Source organism: Phyllostomus hastatus, unplaced genomic scaffold (genome assembly GCF_019186645.2).
Source record: "Phyllostomus hastatus isolate PE091 unplaced genomic scaffold, TTU_PhHast_1.1 phas_contig_40, whole genome shotgun sequence".
Lineage (NCBI taxonomy): Eukaryota > Metazoa > Chordata > Mammalia > Chiroptera > Phyllostomidae > Phyllostomus > Phyllostomus hastatus.
Window position 1 is genome coordinate 1,258,632 of NW_025333872.1, and position 26,986 is coordinate 1,285,617.

Consider the following 26,986-nt stretch of genomic DNA (forward strand, 5'->3'; position numbering starts at 1 on the left):
GAGGGCAGGGGGCCGGCACTCAGGCTGCTGCTGTCCGGGTGGGGAGGGGTCGGCTCCAGCGTCATGATGCATGGCTCCCTGGCATCTGGGGAACGGCACAGAGAGAGGGACCACTACAGAGGCCCAGCTTAGGATTCCTCTGCCACCTCAGGCTTTTTCACAGGGGGGCCCAAAAGGGCTGTCACAGGCTTTTCCAGCCTTGTCCATCAGAATTAAGTGTTCCTGGAGGGGAGGTGGGTGACCGGCTTCCCACAACATTTCTGCTTCCGCCACCCCTCCTTTTGCCAACAGCTCAGCTTCCCTCCTGCCCGATCACCTCTCTCAAATGTGGACCTTGTCATTCTAGTTCCTGGCCCGGCAGGGAACATGCCAGGTGCTCAGAGGGCAGGTGAAGCCTCAGCCCTCACAGGCTGAGGGAACCAGGGAACAAAGGGAGCATTTAATATACACAATACATGCATCTGGATATTGAGCTGGAAATGTGCTTTAGAAGTTAAGGGTAACACCTGGGCTCTGCTCAATTGAAAACATAGAGGGAGGGGCCCTTCAGGGCAAGCTCAGCACAGGATTCCAGAGAGGCAAGTGGCTCTAAATCCAGGGGACCATGAGAAGTAATCAGCACAAAAACAAGATTCAAACATGGAGCAACAAGAAGAAAAGTTACCCCTAACAGTGGTCACTGTTGTGGGAAGCCACGCTGGGTGGTGGAAAGGCAACATGCTATGAGGCAGGCTGGCCCCTGAAGAGCATTCCTTCTCTCCAGAAGTGGTGCTGGCAGGGTCTGGCCCACTCACCTAGCTGGGCGCTCTCCTGCCCTGCTACTTCAGCTATCTGAAGTGAGTATAAGACCTAAGTGGCCTCAGCCAATGTACTTTTACAGCACACGCGCTGAGGCACTTTCATGAGTTCTTGGGGAGTAAGGATCCATAATAAACTGCTCTCAAGTCAAATGTTACTAGGCCACTGGGGACAGCCAGTTCTGCAAGTGTCCCGGGGCCTTCCCTGGAGGTGACCCAGACCACACCTGTGAGGAAGCATGACCAAAGTCACCAGACCACAACGTTACAGCAAGGGCAAAGAAACACCTAGCTGGACTTCCACAGGAATTCAAACCCCATCAGATGGAAGCCCGTGGTCCCCAGGACAGGCTGCTCTATCTGTAAGTTTTGCCTGTTTATAGAACCCAGCGCTCGGCGGAAGTGAATGGAGGGGCGCTCCATCTTTCCTAGGGAAGGCAGGGCTTGGTGCTTATGCTGGGCCCGTGCCAGCCCCTTCTATAATCATGTGACTGCTACCCCAAAAGACTCAGTAAAAACTGCAAATGCCAAACAGTGCAGAGATGACAATTAGGGGTTTGGGTGGAACATTTTCTGAAGATGGGAAGCCTGTCTCCATGGCAACAGGCCTATATACTACTTGTTGATCTGCATATTGGCATCTCATCATGGTCTGATTTAGAAAATCATCCGGTCTCCCTGGCTCCCTGTCCAGGCTGATCTACACTGGGCCTGGCGCTTCTCATCCCGGGCTGAGCTGCCGCAGCCCTGTGGCTCTACAGCCTCTCCACACACTAACACATAGGACTGACAAAGACTGCGGTTTTTAAGCTCATCAAAATCAGAGAATCCCCACAAAACTTCAAATCACCACCAGTACATTTATTTGAGGGAGGAAGGGTCAAATCTTATCAGGAACTTTTAAATTGGGTAGGACTAAAGACATTGATCTGCCTAACTTCTGGGTGTGCACGACTGCACAGGTAACTAGATCCTGCACACAAAGCGTCACCATTAAACCGATGAGCATTTGATGAGGGGACACATTCTGAGCGGTCACATGATTTCCCATTCGGAAGGTGCTGCCTTTGTATCAGAAAAGTAGTGTTGAGGAAAACAAAGGCAGAACCTACAATAGCTTCCTAGCACAGGCCTGGACATGATGGTGGCCTCGTGAAAAGGGACCGTGCCCTATTTACAAGCAGGAGAGCAGTACTCCCAGCCGAGCTTCAGGGTGAGAGCTGGGACTGATCGGGGGTGGGTGGGGGTGGGATCTGACACCGTGAGCCTTGTCCCATCCAACCTGGGCCTCTACAGCCATTCTCTGGCCCCCTGCACAGAGCAGACATAGCAAATCTGTGAAGAAAGGGGATTCCACCCCAGATCCCCAGCCCTGCCCCACCTTCCCCAGGTCTAACAGGTGACTGACCAGTGGGCGTAGCCTCACCCCCACCCGACCCCCGCTTCTGGACAGACACACGGCAAACATGGACGCCGAAGCCCAGCTGGGCAGGAGCACATCTAGGTGTCGCTGGGTTGGAGTTGTCTTACGAGTGCCTGAGATGGACAGGCCTCACCCACAGTGGCCAGGCTGGGACAGCGTGTGTTTAGTGATTCAGGTTACTCCAGGGCAAAGCACGATCCTGATGACACCCGGCGGAAAAGGAGGCTGGAGCCTCGGAAGAGCTGGCCCTGGATTGGAAGGAACAGTCAGGTCAGTCAGGGAAAGGGGAGGCCACCTTCCACATCCTGCCCCAGAGCAAGGCCAACGTGAAGCAAAGAGGGCCCCAGCAGCCGAGAGCCCAGGGTCGGGAGGAGGGCCTAGGTCTGCATTCCAAATGGCAAGGTCACAATCTGCCCTGTGCTGGGTGGCTCACTTCATGCCACAGGGTGTCCAGTGTTGATGGGCTACTTGGTAGGCACCCCTCAAAGAGGTGGGTACCGGGGAGTACTGCCCATTTGGCTTCTGAGCCAAAGTCGTCCGGGTCTCCTCCAACGTCCACAGGATGTGACGCACGTAGAACGGACCAGAGTCACTGGGAAGAACTGCACCCTTCTCTTGCCTCGCTGCTTCCCTCCTATCTGTCCTCTTCTTAACCCGAGGCCAGTCACTGCAATGGCTGCTCCCCAAGCCACTGACCCATTTTACAAGGCAAATGCAAGGCTAGGAAAAGGCAAGAATCTGCCCTGGACACCAGGATCCTTGACCTCTGGTTCCTGGAGCTCCAGCCAGCAGGAAGGTACTTGGGCACAGAATATAAAACCCCAAGAATGGCCCCCTCAGCAGGCTCATCCTATGGCCCAGCTCAACCCTCACGCTCTCCTGGGCACTGGATGTCCAGCAGGAGGGCTCGGCCTCCAGCAGCCAGCTGCCTGGCAGGAGCTGGTCTCAACCCCACGGCTGCATCTCCAGCCGTGTCACTCAAAGTCTAAGACATGTTCCTGGGCTTCACCACCTCCCCTGGCTCCCTCATACTTGTTACTTGTTCTAAGAGTCTTTAAGAGGTGAAGAAAAGGGGACCTTCTCTGATGTAAATTTTTAAGTAAACTCAGATCTAACTATCTCAAATCCTTCCTAAAATAAAGTGAAAAGTCAATTTAAACGCCTTAAACCAGGTCTACATCCTCCCCACTCACAACACTGGAATCCACGACAACCCCCTATCTTTCCGAGCAACGAAGCACCCACGAAACCATTTCATGTGTTCGACGCGTGAGAATGGGAAACCCCTCCTCCTTTGGGAGCTGCTCACCTGCACACTCAGGTACTTCCAGCAGTGAATCCAGGACTTGAACACTGGGGAGTAGGGGGGCAGCCCAGCCTGCAGCCTGCCAGGGAGAGAGAACATGTGAGACCCAGAGAACACGGAAGCTGACCAGCCAGGGGAAAGGAGACCCCAAGAAGGAATGGCTTGGAGCTGCCGCCACCCACATCCTGAACTGGTCATCCCAAAGGGGCGCAGTGAACCCCAGAGGAAGACAGGGTGCCCAGTGGGACGAACCCACACGGTGCTGGCAGGAGGGGGCAGAGAGCCCGGTGGAGGGGCGCACACCTACCCACAGTTGTTCACAGCCATGAGGTCACCAACCAGCAGGAAGGGATAGGTCAGCATGCTCACTGCAATCTGAAACCCAGGGACACCTGAGTATCAACAGCCCCCTCACCGGCACCACCCCTGGGGCTTGGGAAGCAGTACTCACTGTGCCAATACCCCACACTACGGCCGGTGTCTGCAAAGCCCCCTACCCTGAGACCCACACGGCAGTGGGAAGGGCAGCTGGCCTGACTTACCCCCATCACGAATTTAGTGTAGCTCCGGATGGCCAGGGCCTGGCTGAACTGAAGAGACAGAAAGGAAGACCGGTTTGCCACAGGCGCCTCACCTCAGGGTACAGACATCAGACATTCAGACCCTCACCATGCTACCTGGTCTGTGGTCCCCTCACCCCACCCTCCACCCTGGCCTCACACACCCACTGCACACACTATGTTCCTTTCTGGGCCTGCCGGCAGCTTCCACAGCCTTGTAGCAGAGCCAAGAGATCTGCAAGGCAGAACTAGGATAACCAGACTAAAGGACATCCATGACCTGGCTGGGGATGGTGAGGGGCAGACGTGAAGGCCAGGCAAGTAGATCCCCGGCTGCTGCCCTGCATGACCGCACCGAGCTATGAGCTCTGAGGGCTTGGCCTGTGTCTGCCTTGATTAATGTCTATGGCTTGGCAGCCACCTGAACTGCCCAGGCACAAAATCCTAGTCTTATAGCAAAATGAGAAGGGCAAGTCTGCATTTCCTGTCACCTCCTACCTCAGCAAGTTCTCACCATCTTCAGGCCCCAAAATAGACTAAAAGTCTATTTTGCCCAGGAAGAGGGGCTACCTATTCCTGACCTTCCTATGGCGGGGCCATCCCACCAGATGGACGCCCTGCATCCCTGGGTGCACGTCTGCTTAGCCCTCTGCCTGAGTGGCAGCTTCATCTTAGTCTTTAAGCCACACACAGAAGAGCACTTGGAAAATACTTTCAATGAAGCTGTTGACTGCTGTTGGTGGTGACATTAAGTGCAGCAGCCCCTGTTCAAACACCTGCCGCCTAGACAGGAGAAGCCAATCAGCTGGGGACACCCCCCACCCCAGACACCCCAGCTGTCCCAGCCTGGCTCTCTGTGACTGCAGCAGCTCCCCCACCCAAGAGGCCCCTGAAAAAGGGCAGGGCCATGGCTATCGTAACTGAAGACGGGAGCTGGACAGGAGCTGGCCTCTACAGAGCTGCTTGAATTCATTCACACTGAAAGGCCATAAGACTCATCTACCCAAGTCAAACAGGCCAACAATTTTCCTTTGAGCAGAGGCTCTCAGCAGGGACAGAGCGCTCCTTGCCACAGACATGTGCCCAGGCAGACAGACACACACACACACACACAGCTGCCCAGACACAGACACTTGTAGACTATGACCCACAACACCCACCCCCCTGCCCCTTGCCTCCCTGCCGGTGATTCTGGCACACAGGTCCCTAACCCCTCCCTCACCTTTCTCCCTGGGGTTGGCAATCTCTGCTGTTACAATGACTGGCTACCAGAAACCCCTCACCCATCACTGTTCACCAACTCTTGTCTTGATTCACACAGGACCAGCCAACCCATCATGTCCCCGGATGCCTTTCCTCGGCAGCGCCTTTTCTAAGGACCAAGGCCTCCCTGCGCCTGCCCCACCTGCGAAGAGGCCTGTGTACAGCTGGCTGTGCAGGCCACTGCTAACAAAATAGTGGGGTGCTCCTGGGCAGTACACTTCCTAGCTGATTTGAAAAACCTCAAGGGGGAGCACACCCTATCCAGCACAGGAAAAGTCTAGTCCCCGCCTGTTGGTTCCCAGCCCAGTGCCTCTGCAGGGCCCTCTGACGCCGGTGTCCCAACTTCTCTGCCTGTGGAACAGGGTGGTGTACCTGCCCTGTTCCCTTCACGCCTGGGCTATCATCGGGACCACATGCCATCATGTCCACAAAAGGATTCTGAAAGTATGGAATACTGAGCAAAAGCTGAAGGGCTGTTGTTAGCCTGTCTATTTCTGTTTCCTGCTCCTTGGTTGGGTCCTAAGTCCAACCAGCCTTGGAAAGCAGGGACCTGTCTTATTTCTACATCTGCCTAGGACAGGCATTCCATAAACTCCCGCAGGTTTCCTGTCTGGAGGGAAAGCTGACCTCGGGACAACCAGGTCCTCTTCTCAGACCACGTCCCCGGAGGCCCTCTCTAGTTCTTGGGACCTGATGCTCAGAATCCCAGAGTCCTCAAGTCTGCCCCAGACCCTGGGCACCAGCAGTACATGAAAAGATGGACAAGTCCTTGTTCCAACCAACCTGGGAACCTGGATTCTGGTCGTTCCCCAGCCCCCCTGGGGTGTCACTCACGCTGTCATCCACCAGGTAGGCATTGATGAAGTGGGCCAGCAGGTTACAACCCCACAAGAAAACCACATCTCCCAGGAGGTGAGGGATTAAGCCGCTAAAAGACAAGGTGAGCAAAGATGAGCTGGGGAGGGAGGAGACCATTTCCTGGAGGCTCCACACCCTGGAAGCAGAACGTTCCAAGCTCTGAACTCCGGCATCCAACATGTCAGGCAAGAAGCCTGCAGGGCTGTGTGGGTCAGCAGCTACCCACGCCAGGAAGGCAGCGTTCCTTTCTCCGGGGGTGGGTGTTCTATGCCACATCTGACACCACATATTAGTTCATGGTTTCACAAGCAGTTTTCAAACCACACAAGCCAGGCCTCAGGATGTGAATGCTACTAACATGGGATTTTCCGTGCAGATTATGAAAGAGTGCCTACATGCTAGTAGTTTTCTCCTGGCCTCTTTACCTAATCAATTCACAAAACACTCTGCTCAATACAGCTGTTGTCTTCACCCCTGCAATGTTCTAATGAAGACATTCCATGCATGCCTTTACAAGGAGGACTGACTTTTAAAGTGATGGCATTTGTGATAAACACCTCTGTCAAAGGATACGGGAGGTTCCCCCAAATACAGTGCTGAGGACAAAAAGCCAGACTAAGATCAGTGGGTCCTGTGTATAATTTATGGATCTTTAATGTGCTGATTTACTTGTTTAGATATGGGATGACTTGAAAAGATTTCCAGAATGGCTCTCTCTTAAGAGAGGAAGCAGAATCGTGATTTTTGAATTTTTTAAAATCTTATTTCAAAATATTTAAAAAGTTCAAAAAAATATACGCAACACATCTGTTATGAGGAACATTAACAAAACCAGCGCCCTGAGTGCTGTTTCTCATCGTGCCGCTCCCCCGTGCTGACGGATGGTCCACACACACCCTGCCGCACGGGCGTGCGCTGCCTGTTCCACGAACACGTTGAGAGAGGGAACCTGATGGTTAAGTAACCCAACAGGAATGCTATTCACACACCAGAGTAAAACTATACGACGAGTGTGGAAAATGCTAGGGTGGTGAGATGTACTGTTTTAAAGCCTGATGCACCAGTCACATGGGCAAATATGTACTCACATGTGTATATGCATGTGTGCACATACAAAGACACACACACACACACACACACACACACACACACGTGTGTGTACAAATCAAGGCTTGCCACCTTTGCACTGTCGACATTTGGGGCCAAAGAATTCTGTGTTGCAGGGGCTGCCCTCTGCACTGCGGGGTGTGCGGCAGCATCCCGGCCTCTACCCACCGAATTCCAGTTGAGACAACCAAAAGCTGTCTCCAGACAGTACCGATGTCCCTGGGGGCAAAAACCACCTCCTGATGAGAAACACACGCAGACACGGTGGCCTCTGGGTTAAATGAGAGATCGTAAATGAAAGCACCTGGCTAACGACACACCCACAGTGCAACTTAACAGACGGCCCCATGTTTGGCATGTCCTTGTCACTGCCTAGACCTTTAAAGGCAAAGCAGATGATACTGGTTAGGCCCAGCTTTTGGGTTCCGTTTGTGGATTATTCTGTCTGGACACAGTCTTTTCAGTAGCAGTTTCTTTACAAGTAAAGCAAGGCGGGTGAGAGACCCAAGGAAGGCGGGGGGGGTCTGTGGCTCCTGGGAGATCATGTGTCCTGCTGACAGGTGCTCTGCGTGACACAGGCCCAGAAAGTCCAGAAAACCTGGACTTTTCCAGAGAAGCCGAAAATACGGATTGTTACGTTGAAGATCCTAAATGTTAAATGTGAAGAACTGACTTGCCAGAAATGCTGTCAAACAGAAGCCATCACCTGGAGTCACCTGTGAGCTGTCAGTGTTTGACCCCCAGTCCCTGTCACAGATTTTCAGTCATTTTCAGCAGCGAAACAAAGACAATGGAACACGCTAGCTCACGTCCACCTGCATGCCCTCCTCTGGCCCTGGGGCAAATGGACGCGGCCTTCGGGCTCAGTGCAGCCAGCAGTGGACAAACTGTACCAACTGTGAGTGAGCCGTGGTCTGGAAAGGGCTGGGCAGCTTTCACCCGATAATCCATGGCTCACACAGGCTGTGAAAGTGCAGCTACCCAGGTGGGGAGGGTGAGGGGTGGGGGGCAGGGCCTGTGATTACTCTGAGGCCAGCAGCTGTGGCCTGAGAGGGTGGGAGTGAGCCTGTTAGTAGAGCCAGATTTTCGGGGTACAAACTCACGTACACAAAGAATCCCAGCAGCCCCTCCTCTTTGAAAATCTTTCCAATGGAGCTCAGCACGCCACTGTAAAGAAAGCATGAGAGGGACAGAAGTCACCCGGTCACCTGGAGAGGGCCCCCACCTCCTCACCCCTGCTCAGAGCCATCCAGTCCTGGCTGGACAGGGCAGGGCAGATGCTGTTACGAGGCAGAACTAGTGGAGATGAGAGAGCTCTCGTCTGGGGGTAGGGGCACTTACCTAGTTCATGGAGACTGGAGACACCCTACCACCACCACCACCACCACCACCACCACCAGAACCCCAGCAGTGAGCAACCACTGCTCTCCGTGGGTCTGGAATTTAGGAATAAACCTTCTGAGCCTGGCCCTAGTGCTTATCTCTGGCTGAATACCCTTTACGTGGAGAAGCCTGCATGACCAACAGAGTGAGAACAGGCGGAGTGGCAAGTGGCAAGAACCACCTTTTCAGAGGGCAAAGGAACACCGGGCCCCCCAGCAGGAGGCCCTGGAATCAGACAGCCCAGAAGCAGCCTGGGAAAAGGCAGCTGCCCACCCCTCCGCCCAGCAAGGAGCTTGGGAACGAGTGCCCTGGTCGCCACAGCCTATAGAAGACCAGCAAATGGGCTCCTAGGTGTGACATGCAAAGGAGGCTCAAGAGCAACCTCTGTGACGTGGCTACCAATGCCAAGTGGCCTGTCCTATATGAAGCTCTACAAAGCCCAGGTGCAGTGGTGGTCCAGGAGAGAGAAAGCTGGTGGGAGCCGAAGCCCTGGCTAGTGCTGGTCCCGGGCCACAAGCCCTGCCAGGCCCCACTACCTTTTTTCTCAGGACAGTGGCTTGGCCACTCCTGATCCTATCTGCCAACCTCATATTTCAGTCTGGGGAAAGGGGCCGATCTCCCACTAGTGAACCCAAAATGAGGCCCCATAGCCTCTGATCTTGTTGGAGCAGTGGCCCCACAGGACAGTTGCAGAGAAGAAATGAAGCCAGGAAATGAGAACCTTAGGAAGGGTAATGGGCTGTCCTCCTGCCACATGGAAGGCCCGTGTCAACACACCTACTCCCCCCGCAGGGCACGTAGGTGCCAGTATTTGGTAATCAACTGAAGTGGACAGAAGAGGATCGAGCTGTAAGCCAGGTGCGATGACAGCCGGGAAATCGTTAGGGCATAACCCAGGGAGCCCAGGAGGGAGCCCTGGCTCAGTCCCAAGTGGCAGAATCAGCTCTGCTGCCAGGACTCCACATCCAAGCCAACTCCAACCCCACTCACCTCCCCACTGCAAGGCACCCAGGCTCACTCTGGGCAGCCCGGACAAGAGATACAGAGAAAAGGCCCTAGACACAGACTGTGGAAACCACCATGTTCCCCTGAAGTCAGCACATTAGAACTAGGGCAGAAAAGGGTCAGTGATTGACCCAGCACAGCCTGTCCTGGCAGACTCTGAATGGTGACGAGGCCACGCCCATCTGTCCCAAGGAGAATTACCCACCTGTACTTGGCTTCCCGTCCCACAAACTGAACCATGCAGCGCATTGAGATGACTGGGGAGAAAGAAAACACACAGGTGACCCGAGGCAAACACGCACAAAGCCCACGATGGCCCGCCGTGGGGTGCCTGCTACAGAGGCCACCGCACAAGATAGCGCGGGGCAGGGGGCGGGAGGGGAGGAGGGGCTCTGGGCTTCGCCGTCACACCCCACGACCACAGTATCCCATTTCCTCTGCCTGGGGAGAGCCCCAGCTCCCTCCAGCCAGGATTCCTGGCACATACATGTCACTGCCTAGACCTTTAAAGGCAAAGCAAATGACACTTGTTAGGCTCAGCTTTTGGGTTCCGTTTGTGGGTCATTCTGTCTGGACACAGTCTTTTTGGTATGCGTTTTCTTTATAGGTAAAGTAAGGTGGGCGACAGACACCAAGGAAGGTGTCTCTCCCAGTGGGGTTGCCATGGAATATCCCTACCCCACCACCAGCTACAGTCCTCCAGGGGTCATCCCACGGCTGAGCTGCAGCCTCCAGTGCGGCTGCTCACCGTGCAGGGGGTGGGCCAGCATGCGGGACACACACTGCATCATCATCTCATAGGAGGTCTGCAAGAGAGCAGAGGGGGACACTCAGTTCGGCCTGTCTCTGGAACCGGCACTCTTGCAGAACGAGATCATGTGAAGAACAACCTGAGATTCCGCAGCTCCCATGTGGGGTCAGTCTAACTCAGATGGCCCCACTTGTCACCCACCCCCCAATTCCTTCCACCCAGGAGTGCTACCAGGTCCAAGGCCAGGCCCTATGACGGCTCAAGGCTTTCTGAGATTCCCTGTGTGTCCACAATGGGGCTCCTTCTATGTCCCTGTCCCATGCAAGCACAAGGACCCCATCTTGAGACTCTTCAATGACCTGCCCAGCTCAGCAGTGAGAAATACCGACCCCCTTCAAAGGGCCTCACCTTCTCCAATTCCAACACCTACCTCCTTCACCACTTTCCTCAGAGAAGTCTTCATGTCATCCTTATTGGAGACCTGCTCGATCTCATCCGGAGGGAAAACCTGAGACACAAAAGGCAAGAGAGCCAAAAGCAAAATACAGCTATGCCTCTCAAAATGTGGCTCCCGGGGCAGAGACAGTAACAATCAGCTTCCACAACTTTCTCTGGAGTGCCCATTAGCTGGGCCAGCCTCAGGTAATCCCCAGGGCGGGAGCTCGGGGGGAGGGGGGGGGGAGGCCCTGCCTGGTGTCATAGCCGTGAGAAAGCAGGAGGGCTGTGGGGCAGGGACCCTCCCAGTCAGGGAGTCTTAGGGTTGGGCCATCAGGTTTAGGAGCCCAGCTACAGTGCCATGGGGGAGGCCCCACCAATCTGGGAATGGAGCTGCTGGACCAGTGCACACGTCTGCCTCGGGGTGGCAGGGAGCTCAGGGGAATTGTGACGCTGCCTGGGGCTCACCTTCTTCATGCTGCCCCGAGTCACAGTGGAGAGGGCGTTGGACATCAGGCGGGGGCTCAGGCCTCGGAAGAGCCCTATCTTCCCATCCACCTGCACAATGTACTTGGCTGTAAGGAAGCAGAGGTGGCAGCATCACGCCCAGCCCGGACTCCCACTCCTGAGTCGCACTCACACCTGGACCAGGTGCCCATCCCTCAGTACGTGCAGCCGTCAGTCACCGAGGGGAGCATTGGTCCAGGACCCTGGAAGTGATCAGGCCCCACCCCAATTTCTTCTCTAGTTTCTGCCCCTTTGTGTAAAAGCCTTCAAAACATATTTTTAATGAAAAGATCACTTATTTCCTTTTTGTAGCTTTGAAATATCTGCTTGGCAAACTCAGGTGTAGTTTTTTTAACTCAGTAACTTTAGTGCTACAACCCAGGCACCAACTCTGTGGTTTATAAAGAAATACTGTTCTCAGGGGAAAGAAAAAAGGAAGAAGGCAGAGTTCCCATAGGCAGTGACAGTCTGCAACCCAAGGGAGGAAAAAAGAAAAAGGGCTCCCAGAAGAAAGGCTCCAAAGTGTCCCGAGCCTGCCATGGAAGGGCGTCCCCACCCTGTCACTGTGCTTTCCCCAGGACCCCATCTGGCCAGTGGGCATTTATTTTATTTATTATTTAAAGGTTTTATTTATTTTTAGAGAGAGGGGAAGGGAGGGAGAGAGAGAGAAACACTGACCAGTTGCCTCTCACAGGCCCCAACAGGCAATGAATCCACAACCCAGGCATGTGCCCTGACTGGGACCTGAATTGGCACCCTTCTGCGTTGCAGGACAACGCTGAACCGAGCCGGTCAGGGCACCAGTTGGCATTTATTAGTGAAGATGGGGAGGGGGTGGGGAGAAACAAGCAGAGGAGTAACCAAAACAGAGGCACCAATGAACTACTTCACAGAAAAAACTTAAGCAGTCAGGGAAGCTAGACCCTACCAGCTAATTAGTGTTTTTTCATTAGGGTCTCTGAAAGGACCCCCTTTTTAATGTTTTATTTTATGTAATATCGACTTTTAAGCTTTGTTCAGAAAGGAGTGTATTTTTCTGCGTACTTGGAAGCTGGCAGAACACTCTCAGACTGTGGGCTTCCCGCACACCCAAGCTTAGCTCTCCGGCACCGCACAGTGGCAGGAGCCGGCACGCCAGGCCTTGCTTCTGCAGCATGTCTGCCAGCCCGCAACCCAACCTCGCTGCTAGCTCCGGCTTTCACTGGGCACCCCCTCCCAGCACCTGTTACCTGCCTACCTGGCTTCCTGAGATGGGTGGGGCTGGACAGAGGAGTGGGAGGTGAGAGGGCCCTGGACAACGTGGCAAGGCGCCCTGCTTCAAAGGGAACCGGCAGAAAGAAGGTTTATTTTGGGGGAGGGGAGCTCCCTCCAGTCAGTAAAAGGGAGAGTGGAAGGGTAAAGCTGGAGTGTAATCTCTAGCGAGACACTTAATCTCTTTCTATCCAACTTGCCTGCCAGTGAAAAAGGAATTAAGGACCCCTACTCCTCCCCACCTCACAGATGAAGCATGAACAAGTGAGAGTGGAGAAAGGCACGCAGAAAACAGAGGCAAAGGGCCCCATGGCTGGCAAGGGACTCCCTCATCACAGGGGTTCTCTGCAGGCCCTGGAACTCTCCAGAAGTTCTTTTCGTTACAACCCCCTACAACACGAGGAGGAGTAGGTGCTGTCCGGGCAGGCCCTAAATGTCCCGACAGCCGAGCCCTCTCTCCGGTGGGAGAGTCACACATGCCTGGAACCACCCAGTGGGCATTTGCCATAACATCTGGACCGAAACAACACGTATGTAAACAGGGGTGGGGGGAGCACCTCAGAACTCTGTTCATCTCTGCAAGAGGCAGTAAAGTGAGTCAAGACCCCTCGACCCAAGTGCTTCCGGGAGTGACTGTGTGCTGTGCCACAGTCACAGCTGTGTGCCAGTCTGGGTTCCGCCTGAGGCCCTTGCGTGGCGGGAGCACACCGAGCCGGCAACAGAGATACCACCTGGGAGGGGCTGCCACCCCGGCTGCCCACGGATCCAGTGCTGACTGTGGCCGCCGGCCTCACTCTACTTCGGGGTGGGAGACCTTCCTAATTCTGATTTCTCCTCCCCCACAGTGACAATCTTTAAATAAAAACAAGTATGAACACATTTCCCCATAAAATGACATGGTCCGCCTAGCCCTGGACTGTACTCAACAAAACGGTGGCAAGACTAAAAGAAAAACATCACATCAGATTCTGCCAAAAGTATGTGATGTGAAAAAAAGGAGACAGGAGGGGAAGCCCTGAGTTATTCAGTAAATGGAAAGATTTCCAGAGAACATTCTGGAGTGACCCAACAGGTGAGAACGGAGGTAGAGGAAGCATGAGGGGGTTGGCTGGCTGTGAACATGGACAACAAAGGCACATTTAAACAAAGTCCCTGTCATGGTCAACCTGTGAGGGTAGGGACTGGGGGAGGGACAGCGATAGTGGACTTGAAAAGACCGCAGGCAGCTGGCGCCCATGGGCTAGAGGATGAGCAGTAGAGGCGGCCAGGTGGGCTTCACTGGCATCGGGCCCACTGTGTTGGGCCTCTTGCTGGAGAGACCCCGACAGGCAGGGCTGCTTGAAGCAGGGAGGAGGTGTACGAAGGGCCAGGCAGGAAGACACTGATGCTGCTTCGCAGAAGGACTGCACGGCCAGGGCAGTTAAGTAGCCTGCCTAAGCTCACAGAGCTGGTCGGGGCACCCCAGAGGTGAAGCCACAACTCGCTGCTCTCTGGTCTACACCCAGTGGGTGGAGATGCCGTGAGCTGGCACCACACCTGGGGAACACAGGGAAAAGGACGGAGAACGAAGGAAAGGACCTAGAAGGCCCCAGCAGGCCTCCTGCTAGAGAAGCAGGAAAGCAGAAAAGCTAGAAAGGGGGTCGGGCTGCTCAGAGGGCAAAAGGACTCCCCCCACCTCATCCCAGGCACAACCAGGGATGACAGGGGTCAGTGTCCTGACTGGCCCCTCCTTTGAGCACCTGTCTGCCCTCCCCCTGCCTGAGGCAGAGGAGCTGGACCAGAGCTGTGTTGTTCAGCTGCTCTGCCCCCAAACTCTGGTGCCTCCCTGGCCACACTCCAGGATCTCCTCCTCCATGCCAGCTCTGACTCTGGGCGCCATGCTGCCCATGGTGTTCCCCAGGGCCAGCTGGACCTGCTCCCCATTTGATGCTTTTTTTTTTTTTTGGTCAGCATGGGCTTTCCTGCCTAAGCAGCACACTCACCGTAGGTGAAGAAGCTCGGCAGATAGAGGACCTTCCTCCCCAGCACATTGGTCCCAATGGTGGGGGGCATCGGCTCATGGCCCACCTTCAGAATCAACATATACAAAAGGAAGGTCAGATTCTACTGCAGGTTCAGCCTCACTGCTTTTCATCTTCGCAGGCCTCTTACTTTTTCCACAAATTCTAATGCTGTTTCTGTTGATTACCATTAGTATTGTGAAATCTCCCAATAAACAGAAATGTCTAGTCCCAAATACTACCCCTACCACACTCCCAGTCACCTCCATTCCCCAACACTGATCCCTTGAAGTTCCAGATATTCCCAGGGCAAAACGCCCCATTTTTATATACGTCAAACCCGTAATTTTCCCCTCAGAATAAATCTCATTTATTCTCATCTCCAGGTTAAAAACTTCAGTAGTCTCGATCCGAAATGGGGCAACACTAAAATCTCAGTCCCAAAGACAGCTCAGTTCCAAGTACCTCATTGCAAAGTTCACCCCACAACTCAAATTTCTTACTGTACCCACAAAAGAAGCAACAGATCTGGTTTGTTCTGCCTGGGAGTGTCCCTCTCACTCCCAGGCAGAACAAACTTCAGTCAAATCCCAGTTGCTCCTCAAAATATTCCTCAACTGTGTTCTAATCTCAATCACCCATGTCCCTGTGACAGAATGTCCCCACGACAGAATGTCCCCACGTTTGTGGGGCAATGGTTACTCTTGCTGTGTAGAGCTGGTTCTATCTGTTAAACTCATGGGTGGATGAAAGACCAAGCCACCCCCCTGTCCAGTGAGGGTGGGGGGCAGTCACTGAGGGGTGAGGCTATTTGTTATACTGTCAACTAATAACAGGCTCTCTCTGCTGCCAGGCAGGAAGCAAGGGGTCTAGGAGACTAGCACATAAGTGGGGTGTGAGAAGTCTCCTTCCTTGACAGGGGACAGCAGCCCTGCCCCTCAAAGCAGGCCAGCAACTCTTGAATGTGGAAAGCAGAACTGGCAGGGTTGGGAAGCTCTGCCTTAAAAACTGGACTAGGTATGCTTATAGTGCTTTCCTAGCTTGGTTTCCTTTCTTCTTTGCCTTGGTGTTTTTGAAAGTTGACACTAACCCTGTGGATGTGATTCTGAGCTAACTGACAGACTAGTGATTATAAATTAAGAAACCCCCTATGGATGAGAACTTTCTTTAAAGAAATTCTATCCCAGGGGACTTGGAGAAGAGGGATGAGCTAGCTTACCCAAGCAAGTTAGCCCTCCCCCTCTAGACCTTGCTCCTTCTGGGTTAGAAGCTCGAAGGGTCTGAGTTGTTTTGTTTTCGTTCTCGTACACAGGCAGAACTCCCTCCATCATGGCTACTCCAAGTCTGAGTTACAGCTTTCGTACTGTCTTACCCAGTCCAGTCACAACCTAGGAGTCCCGATTCCAGTTTTACCCCTGAATCTGTTGTGTCCCCTCCCCCACATCCCCATAGCTCCCAGATCTATTGAGCCTGTATTTTTAACTTTCACCCAGGTTATCAAAGGCACACTGGCCATATTTCACCCCTGTTCTCCTTGACCTCAAGTTTTCATTAGTTGTGCCCAAGTCATACCAGCCCAGTTTCATCCCCAAGTCTACTAACCCAGTCTAAAGCTGTGGCTCTGGATCAGATACTGCCAAAGCCAGTCCATCACCCTCAAACCTCCAAAACCCTGAACCTAACACCCACAAGCCCTGATCTGAGGCACCGCATTCTGATGTACCTAATCTAGACAACCCCAAATCTGCCACTCCAATCCTGCTACCCACCCCAAACTGGTATCTGCCTTTTGCAAAATGTTACTCTGATTCCCAAGCTATACCCATTAAGATTTCAGCCTAAAATATGTTATGCTCAGCACCAGCTGAGTTCAAATCAGATAGGATGCCTATCGCCCCAACCCAGCTCACTCATCCATGCCTCCCCACCATCCAGTTCTCACCCATTTATCTCCCTTCATTCCTCAATTCCCCCTTCTCCCTCATTCCCAATTCTCTCTTCAAGTCACCCTTATTTCAATTTTCTTCTCAACCTCTAAACCAAATTTTCAATGGTCCAAATGATGAAGCCAGTTTCTACTTCCTTCACATGGAACCCCCATTGCTATATTCCAGCATCCTCCACTCCTCAGACTTTCCTATCTGCTACCCTAAAATCCAAACCCTCGCCCCATCTCGTTCCATCAACGGAAAAACTCAACGCCTAGTACCCTTGTTTCACATCTTAGGTGCCAATTTCTCCCCCAAACCTGTAATCGCAGTTGCTGTAAATGCAATTCCAATTCCCTAAGTAGAGCAGCCCTCACTCCCAAATCACCACCAAACACCTGTCTGGACCTTCCCCCCACGAACCATTTCCAAATCTGTCACAGTCAGACTTTAGTCAGGCACCCTGATGTTCCTGACTGAACCTCCCCATTCCTTGTCATATTCCTGGTCACACCCCCGAACCCATCACCCCTATTCCTTAGATTTCAATTACTCCTGTTCAAGTCCCTCTCATTCCAACTATCTCCCAGTCTGTCAGTACAATTATAAAGACAGTAAATCTGACACCCATTTGCCTCCATTTAAATCAAACCTCAAATCTTGCTTGGGTCTCCATCTCAATTTTTACCCACCTCACTTTTCTTCACTGGAAAATTCTAGGCTAAATCGTCAGTCATGAATCTAGGACGAACCATCCCTATCTAAATAGCGCACATCTCCATGCCCCTTCCCCAATTCTGCCAAATGCATCGCTCCAGCTCCTCTCTTTCCAACTCAATTTCAAGAAGCCTGTTCCACCTGTAAGGCATTGTTGGCCACCACCGATATAACCAGTGCACCTGCATGGCACCGTTCCAGATACATCCCTACCTTGGCCTCAGTCTCTGCCAGCCCTCCCCTATCCTGTCACTATATGTCCCAACTGTCCCATCTTCCCAATTCCAATACTTTCAAACCCCTTCAGCTCATCCCGCCAGATACAAGGACTGTGATTCCCAACTCCCTACCCCAACCAGACTTCCATTTTCTCCTCCAAATGCGTCATGCCTTTCCCCCTAAAAGCCTCCTCCTCGCTTCTCTCTCCGAACAAAACGCCACCAGTCCCCTCCCCCAATGCGTCGTCCTATCTCTTCCCCCCACAACGCGTCACCCCGTCCCCTCCTCCCACCAAATCCGTCGTCGCCATCAGATCCAGAGTTCCCATCTCCTGCTAACCAAAAGCTCTCCCCTGCTAAATCCTCTGCCTTCGCCCTCTCCCATCAAATTCCCTGACCATGAATTTCATTGCCCCCAGCCCCTCGTCCCTGGAGTCTGATGCCCTTTCTCCTTTCCTAAATTTATGGCCCTGTGCCCCTGTCCTTTGTTTTACCAAACCACTTTTTAATCTACCCTTATTAAATCCAAAGCTCTTGCTCCTCTCTACCCTAAATATGCACTCATCTTCTAAATACTTTGCCTTGGTCCCCAATCCTCCTCCTCACACATTCGCCAAAACTTCCCGCCCCGCTCCCAATTCTGTTGCTTCTGTAGTCAGCCCAAAATGATACCCTCTCCTTCCTATTCCAAGTTCATCTCTTCATTCTCGAAACCCGTCTCTCTATCCCATCGCCCTCTCCTTACACCCCCAAATGCCTTGTTCCTTCCAACCTCTCAAATCTGTCGCTTCGAACCCTCACCCAGTCTCCGGCTCCTCCAAACCTACGCGCCCTGCATCCCCAAACTCCTCCCTGCTTTGCTCCTCTCCTATTTCTTCGGCCCACCAAAACCTCTGTCTCTGCCCTTCTCCCAAATCCGTCGTCATCGACTCCTCCGACCCAATCTGTCCAAATCGAGGCCTGTCACCTCCACAGGGGCCGCCACCTCCCTATGGTGCCCCCGGCCCCCCACCTGGATGAGCAGTTTCACGTAGAGCAGCGGATGGCTGAGCGCCGTCACGCCCGCACCCAGAGCCACGAAAAGAGCCTCGGTGGTCGGGGCGTTGTCCCCGGAGCCCAAGCCCCCGGACGCTCCGTCCATCCTGCGAGCCGAGGGCTGCGCCGCAGGCCGAGGGTGGCGCGGGTGTGCGCGGTGCGCGGGCGGCGGGTCGCGAGCCCGGGCCTCGACCCCCGCTGCGGCTCCGCCGCGAGCTCCGGCTCCTGCCCCAGCTCCCGCCATCCCCGCGGCACCGCCGCGAGCCCAAGGCGCCACTTCCGGGTCCAAGGCCCCCATGGCGCCGGCGGCGAGGTCACTCCCCGTCACGTGATGGACGGCGCCCCGCCCCTCGCTGGCGTCAGGGGCCGGGCTCGGGCCACAGTGCTCCACGGCCGCGGGGTATCGCGGGATGGTATGCGCCGGATACGTTTTCCCCTGCGGACCTGGGCCCTGGGTGGCAGGCCTAGGCTCCGTGGTCCCGGGCGGCCCGGAGTCGCGGGCTCGGGGCCTATGTAGGCCTTCGCAGGCCTGGGTATTTCCCGGAGAACCCCAGACGGCGGTGGGGGCGGGGCTTGGAGGCTGCGTAAACCAGACGACCCTAACGTGGTGGTCTGCGGCATTTGTAAGCCCCCTCCCCGGCTTCGCGAGTTTTGGCTGCAGTTCTGTGGCCGCCTATTCGCGGCACAGATCCCAGGCAGAGTACCCAGTGAGGCCTCCCGCTGTGGGGCGACCCCTGTGCGGTTTCCAGACCCGTCTTACCCCTTCGGCTTCCCCACCAGACCAGATCCAGTAGCCCCTTGGCGATGTGGCCAGCTTCCTTTGCACTTGGGCCTTGGCGCCTAAGGTTAGAAAATGTGTTTTGCTCTAAAGTGCTTGGCCAATCTCCCTCACTAGATCCGGGGGGGGCGGGGGGTGGTGTTTAATCAGTCACTCAGGCACTGTGACTGCTAGATGTCCGTGGTCTAATCTTTAGGTAATGAAAATGAATTATAACAAGTGGGCCTAAAATCGCACTTAACAGTGCTAGACATATTTTTAGATGCTTTGCACCATGTTAACTCCAGTATAATCCTCACAACAACCCGGGGAGGAAGGTATAGCTAGTCCTCCAATAACATTTTGTTCAGTTTCGCTTGTTTATAACAGTTGAGCATTAATGAGATGCATAGGAAGTTACCTCATGTTTATATCAATTAGCCTTCAGTAAAATCGGTTTTGTTATAGGCGTAAGGGAGGACCCTACTGTATATATTACGGAAAATGCCCTGTTCCTGTTTGTAAAATGCACACCCCTACAGTGACACCCAGAACCTTGCCCCGCCACTTGTGGAGGTGCACAGTAAAAGTTTGTTTAAATGGGAAGGAATCGGGTAACCTAGAGTCTGCAGAAACACAGCAGTGGGTCACCTTGCCCCTTTGCCTGTATTTACCCTGTGTTCATTGTGAGAAAGTTCTGTCGTCTTCTTTTTTTAAAAAAAGATTTTCTTTTCTTTAGAGAGAGGAAAGGGAGGGAGAAAGAGGGAGAGAAACATTGATGTGCCAGAGAGGCACTGAAAACATCCAAAGGAGAGGCTGTCTCTTGCATGCCCCCAACTGAGTACCTACCTGGCCTGCAACCCATGCGTGTGCCCTAACCACCAGGAATCAAACCAGCAAATGGATCTATTTGCAGAGATGACGCCCTATTCAAACCACTGAACCACACCAGTCAGAGATGTTTTGAGAGAGAGGAAGGCAAGGAGAAAGAAATATTAATGTGTGGTGACCTCTCCCACCCCCCCACTGGGTACCTGGCCATAACTGAGGCATGTGCCCTGAACCGGAATCAAACCAGTGATCCTTTGTTTCGAAGACTGGCACTTAGTCCACTGAGCCACACCAGCTGGCCACTTTGTCCAGGTTTCTTGCAGTCTGTCCTTCCCAACTCCCTGTCCTATCCTAAAAACTCCCTTCCCCTTTGCCACTCTTGACAATACTCTATACACCTTCCACATCCAAATCTTGCCAGTCTACTTCCCTCCCTCCCTCCCTTTCTCCCCCACACTGGCTTCCCTAACGCAGATATATACTGGTCTAAATCACTGCAAACCTAGTTCTTTCAGGTTACTGTGTTTTCTCCTTTAAACACAACTTTCATTAAACCTACCTCCTGCCCCAGGCACACTTTGACTTCCTTTCACCTGGATTCTGGTTTAGCTTTCCCAACAGGGACCTTAAAGTGAAGTTTATCCACAGCCTCCTTTATTGATAACATCAGAGCCCCACACTAACACTCCACCCAGAAGGCAGCTTTCTAAAAGTTCCTCATGCAAACTTTTTCCTCCTGGGGCTTTTCCTCCCCGTTTTTCCCCAGCTGTCTGTTTTTCCTTCTGACCTTGTCCCTGGGTGCACTATTAGCCCTTTCACTTCCTCTGCCTTACGTGGTCACCTCACTTTTTGTGTGTATGTGGTCCTTCCAGACAATGGTTCCACATGAGGCAGCTACATTGTTTTGTCTTACATCATTTTGTGTCTTCCACAACACCAAATATGGGGATAGAGTAACTGTTCAGTACATTGTTTTTTAAGTGATTGAATCATTTCTCTAAGCAAAGAAATTAAAGTAAAAATAGGTCAGTTCAAGCAGTTAGACCCTCCCCCGCCCAACCCCAGGAAACCAGACAGAAGCAAATATGAAACTGCACCATGGCTACAGTTCCACAACCCAGGTCTCAGGAACACCAAGAGAAAGGAGGAAAGAAATTACAGACCGCTCAAAACACATTCTCTAATGACAGTGAATGGGCAAAACAGGAATATTACTACTCCTGGGAACTTCTCATAATAGAGCAATCTTAAACTCTAAGGGAGAAAATATCGTTTTCACATGAAGGCAAAGATAAAGAATAGGAAATACTAGGAAAAAAAGGACATTGTGAAAAAGAACAGGTATGTTCACAAAGAAATCAGATCATCTAGAAATGGAAAACATACTCACTGAACTGACTGAATGAAAGAAGATCTTGCCCAGAATTTACTCTACTGAGCCACTGGCAGTGTAAGTACTCAGTGCAGTCATCTCTGGGCTGGTTAGTGCCCCCCTGTGGTCCCATTCTGTCTGCAGTCACCATCACAGAGTGCTTGCCACACCGTGCTGTGGCTGCTTCATCAGTCTGCCCTGTCAGAGTGCAAGTTCTTTGAGCTCAGGGACTGTCCTATTCATACTTGGCATAGTATGAACGTGGCAGAAACCCACCAAATGTTTCCTAGAAAATATATTTTTTAAAGATTTTATTTATTTTTAGAGAATGGAAGGGAGGGAGAAAGAGATGGAGGGAAACATCAACATGTGTTTGTTTCTCACATGCCCCCAAATGGGGAGCCTGGCCTGCAACCCAGGTATGTGCCTTAACTGGAAATCAAACCAGTGACCTTTTGGTTCACAGGCCAGCACTTAATCCACTGAGCCACACCAGCCAGGACAAAAAGCAAAAATCTTTTAACAAAGTTATTTGTTGTAACACCACTGATAGAATGAGAACTTAAGCGAGATCCATATGCTCCAAAGTAAGATCCAACAAATAGCAGAAAATTAACAAGAAATAAGACTCTTAAAGACTTCAAGAATTGCCAAGTATATAAACCACCAGTCCCTGGAATCCTATGGGAAACCAGTGAGAAAAGAATACAATATAAGTATCCACTATTGCAACTAAATTGATACCACACTAATCAGATCAGGAATGAATTCGAGGTGATGCCAAGGTCAGCATGAGAGTTCTGGCCTCATCTGGGAACCGGTGAGGCACTGTGATATCAGAAGAATTTACCCTGGTATAAAGCCTGGATGTGGGCTCCCTGTTCAGCAGTTCCAGGTGAGAACGTTCTGGCTGCTACCTCTGTTCACCTGTTGGCCCGGGTGCAGGTAGGCAGCACAGGCCTCCGTTCTGTCCTAAACCCCCCACCCAGGGACCAAGCTTCAAAAGGAGCCGACTTCAGGTTCTGGCATGCCTGCCCCCGTCATTCCTCACCATTCCCCAAAGGGCACAGGATTCTACCAAGCAGTTTCAAGAGCTAAATTCAACCAGCTGTCCTGTATTCAGGGGCTCTGCTGCTGAGTGAAGTGAGGTGTGCCTGTGCAGGTGCCCACGTCCTGACAGACACGGTTGCTACTGGTTTTACAAGTATTAACTCCACTGATTATTGCAATATGAGGCCAGAGCTATGAGGATCACCTTCATTCCACAGGTGAGGAAACAAGAGACCAAAGTTCAGTAACTTGCCCAGGTAACGCAGTTGAGAAGTGGCAGAGCCGGGACTCAGACCCAGGTCTGCCTGAGTGTGATATCTCACGCTCTTAAATGGAAGTGAAAGGAGAAAATGGACAGGTGTTCAGGGTGATGATCCTGGGCCTCCAGCGGCTGCTGCCAGGTGGACCAGTCACTTCAAGATCGTTGCCGGCACAAAGGCCTTCTGGATGCACAGTCTACGAAGAAGGCAGGATTTCAGCAGCTGTGGCACACACCCTGTTGGCCCACACCTACAGATACACACTCATCGTGGGCATCATGTACTGGTGAGCGAGCCAGATGGCAGCCTGATGCCAGCCTCACTCAGGTCTTCCTCCCCCGTGTCTTCATACCTCCTGTGGGGACAGCACCTCCTTGAAAGCTTATCAGCTTCCCCTGAGATCACACTCTGCAGCCCTCGTCCAGCCTGGGGACTCCGCAGTTGCTGACTTCTCTAGAAGCGGCCTACCCACTGAGGGAAGCATGCTGTCTGGAGTCAGAGCTGTCTGGCTGTGAATCCTTGCATTGCTGCTCCCAGCCGTGCAGTCGAAAGCCTCTCTGAGCCTTGGTTTCCCCTGGTGTGCAGTGAGAACCAGGGATAAAGAATGTAATTAATGCCGAAATATCCAGGGTTTGAAAATTTCCTTCATGGATGACTTTGAGTATTTTCCCAACCTCCCATCTTTCCCTTCTTTGTGGACAGCTCATGGTTACAGTCCAACAGTTTCTGCACAGAGCCGGTTGATTGCCTTGCTGGTGTGGGACCACCTCCACCCTGGAAGTGACAGGGCTCTGACTAGCTGGTGACAGCCCCAGCAGTTCCTGCCCAAGGGGACAGAAGGTGCACTGTAACTGATCATCTCAAGAATCCTGGCTCATCATGCAGGTCACCAGAAATGTATTGGCACGAGGAATCACTAAGCCTTCTGGGAAAAACATGGGAGCCAGCTTTGGGACTGAAAGGCCCCTAGGCCTTGAGATTAAATTTATGTAAGATCTAAGAAGGGAAATGGGGCCTCAGTTCTCTGGGGAAGTGGAGCGTGCCACAGTGAGCACAGCGCTCACACCAGGTCAGAATGGGTTGGATGCCCAGGCTGTGTTCTGCTCTGTCATTTTTCCTCTTGGTGGAGAAAGATGAGTCCATCTGGATCTCTTGTGTTCAATGGCTGTTTATCCTAAGCGGTGGGAAGGAGTTTTCTTCTCCTGCAGCAGTCAGTAAAAATCAAACATTAATGGGCCCTTGTCCAGAGCTGGGGTGAGTTTGGGGACCAAGAGAAGCTCATTCAGTGGGAGACTATTCAGCACTGAAGGGGAAGAACTGCTGATCTGGGCAGTGACACAGATGCGTCTCAAAAACATTATTCTGAGTGAAATAATCCATCCACAGCCCTGGCTGGGTAGCTCAGTTAGAGCATCGTGCAGATATGTCAAGGTTGTGGGTTTGACCCCTGGTCAGGGCACATACTCGTGTGTGCCAAATCAACCAGCAAATGCATCAATAAGTGGAACAACAAATCAATGTTTCTCTCTCTCTCTCAAATCAATAAATTTTTAAAAACCACTATTAAAAAAAGAAATATTCCAGGCACAAGAGAACACCTGCTGTATGGTCCCATTTATGTAAAGTTCTAAGACAGGCCAAATTAGTCCGTGGGGATAAAGACCAGCACGGCAGTTGTCTGTGATGGAGCAGTGACTAGACACAGGCATCCCCCCGAGAACTTTCTAGGGGGATGAAAGCATTCTTCATCCTGACTGGGACGGCAGTTATGTGAGTGGATGCACTAGTAAAAGCTCAATAAACCATACTCTCAAAATCTGGGCATTTTATTGTGTAAACATGATTCCTTAGTTATGGAAAAAATATTTCAAGACTAAGATTTTTGTTGCTTCCTCTGAGCGGGTACGTAGGGGTTTTAAAGGGAAGGTTCTGTCAGAATGCCTGCTGCACACATCCATGGGGATTCTAAAGATGCATCTACCCCTTCCCCACCGATGCCCCCCGGGCCTCGGCAGAGTCTGCACCCTCCTGTGCAGTGGTGTGCTGGCACTAAACATGTACCAGAGTGTTTAATAACTTGTTCTCTAGGGATCACAAGTTCTGATCTGTGGCGCTTGCTGATTCATGTGATGTAAATGTCCTCACCATGTCTGACACGAGCTGCTGTTGTGATGTCATAGAGTGCGAGGTGAGGACGAAAGGGGCACCATTGGCGTCCACGCACCTGTAGGGACTGGCTGCAGGACACCGCTGTGACAAGCCTTATTGCAAAGCTTTGAGGCGCCCTGGCAGAGCTGAGGAAGATGCCGATAAGCAGCATGTGGCTCTGAAGCGAGCAGCCATTCCCTATTAGCTTGAATGTGAAAGGTGGCGGGAAGGGACGGGCCTGCCCTGAAGTGGAACACTGAACCCCAATGTCAGAGGGGTCAGCCTCACAGGATATGACAGTTTGGCAACTGTATAATTGGGGTTAGTGACCTGTTGGCAACGTCAGGACTTGTCAATGAAAATATGGGTTATTTTATTACAATTTTCTGAATTCTAACTCCTCCTGGGGAGAATGAAGAAGAAAACCTGGCATTGCAAGTCCTGCATCCCTGCTGCCCAGAGCAGGGCAGAGCAGGGCAGAGCATAGCAGAGCGGCGGTGCAAAGAGGGCACGGGTCCTGCACCCATCTGCACATCTCAGTGACACACCTGCGGCTGCAAACAGCTGTGTCACCTGCACGGTTCTAGCTGGCATCTGAATTTGTAAATCCTGGTTTTACTGTGCCATCTCTCAGAATCCGTTTGCTTTCTGGTAGAACAGCATGCATGTGTGTGGACCTGCTGGGTGAACTGAGGAATATCCATGCACACCCACAATTCCCCCATTTGGAGAAGCCAGCGTTGGCATCCTAGGGTACTCATGCTCACTCTGGGTGCGGCTGGGACTCTAAGGGACAACAGAACCTGGCTGGGACATTGGCCAGACCTCTCATTCCCAATCTTGGCTGAATATGAGAATTAAAAAAAGAAGAATTAAAAAAAATAAATAAATAGAGCCCAGGCCTCAGCCCATACAGTTGACTAAAAATCTGAAAATAAAATGTTTTAGAGACACCCTACAGATGACAGCTCTAATGTGCACCTTTTTTATTTTTTACTTTTATTATTTAGTTAGTTAGTTATTATCCTCACCAGAGGATACTTTCTCACTGGCTTTAGAAAGAGAAGAAGGGAGAGAGGGGAATATCAGTGTGAGAGAAAAGCATTGACCAGCTACCCCTGCATGCATCCAGGCCAGGGATTGTAGGCACTTAGACTGGGGATCGAACCTGCAACCTTTCAGTTTGGGATGACGCTCCAACCAACTGTGCCACACCAGCTGGGGCTGTTCTTATTTTTATTTTTATTTCATTTCATCTCATCTCATCTCATCTCATCTCATTTTATTTTATTTATTTTCAGGAAGGCCCCACATGAGGTGCTTTTTTCCTCATGCTAAGAAGTCACAGGGAGGATCTGTGTAGGTTCTCATCCCGCCCCAGGCTGTAGTTCCCATTCCTCTTCTAACCCAGCACCAGGGCAGCAGGGGAGGCATGGCAGGCTCCCTCCCACCCTGTGGGAGACCAGGTGGAAGCCAAATCCTGTCCAGGAGATGAGGGCTGGGGGACCCAGCAAGGATGAGAAGCAGAATGAACTTTGGCTCACGGTAAAGCTGGGCACCCTGGAGCTTCTGCCCTGTGAGAGCTCAGGAGGGACAGAGTAAAAATTCCCGGTTCCTTCAACTACTGTTGGTTGAGCACCCACTAGGCGGCAGGCGCTATTGCAGATGCAGGGGCTAGAGCAGTAAGCAAAGTAAACAAAAACTCCTGCTTTCGTGGAGCTGGCATTCTAATGGGGAAGACAGACAATAAACGTAATAAAGAAGTTAGTACATTAGAAAGTGGTAAGTGAGGAAAATTGGGCAGGGAGGAGGACTGAGAACGGGTGGTGGTGCTATGATGTGGGAAGTGTATGGGGCTGAGGAAAGGCCTTGGTGAGAAGGCAACACTGAAGTAAAGGTGAGAGGGTGAGCCATGCAGCCGTCTGGCAGGAGAGAGTTCTAAATAGGAGCGGCAAGTGCCAAGGCCCTGAGGTGAAAGTCTGCCTGGCAGGTGGGAGGGCAGAGGGGAGGCCAAGTGTCCAGAG

At 52.3% G+C, this 26,986-nt stretch overlaps 1 protein-coding gene across 2 annotated transcripts; it reads right to left on the reverse strand.

The window, feature by feature from the left end:
• Positions 1 to 1,637: 1,637 nt before the first annotated feature.
• Positions 1,638 to 18,869, reverse strand: MTCH1 (mitochondrial carrier 1). 2 transcript variants are annotated; one of them, XM_045842610.1, is made up of 12 exons: positions 18,522 to 18,869; positions 14,629 to 14,713; positions 11,357 to 11,463; positions 10,884 to 10,961; positions 10,451 to 10,508; positions 9,908 to 9,959; positions 8,422 to 8,481; positions 6,184 to 6,277; positions 4,069 to 4,116; positions 3,834 to 3,901; positions 3,530 to 3,605; positions 1,638 to 2,468 (listed from the first exon to the last, which is right to left on the reverse strand). In XM_045842610.1, exons 1-12 carry the CDS (start codon positions 18,840 to 18,842, stop codon positions 2,397 to 2,399), a joined length of 1,119 nt encoding a protein of 372 aa, XP_045698566.1. In that variant the 5' UTR covers positions 18,843 to 18,869; the 3' UTR covers positions 1,638 to 2,396. The 2 variants fall into 2 exon arrangements, with proteins under 2 accessions (XP_045698566.1, XP_045698565.1); XM_045842609.1 differs by having other exon boundaries at positions 6,133 to 6,277; positions 18,522 to 18,867.
• Positions 18,870 to 26,986: the final 8,117 nt, after the last annotated feature.

Bases quoted from the DNA above. Each gene is read 5' to 3' on its own strand.
- MTCH1 (XM_045842609.1), bottom strand. From the start codon at position 18,842: ATGGGGGCCTTGGACCCGGAAGTGGCGCCTTGGGCTCGCGGCGGTGCC. The intron at 8,482-9,907 runs GTGGGTAATTCT...CTTTCTTTACAG, and splicing joins GGACGGGAAGCCAAGTACAG to TGGCGTGCTGAGCTCCATTG. The intron at 3,606-3,833 runs GTAGGTGTGCGC...TCTCCCTGGCAG, and splicing joins ATGGCTGTGAACAACTGTGG to GCTGCAGGCTGGGCTGCCCC.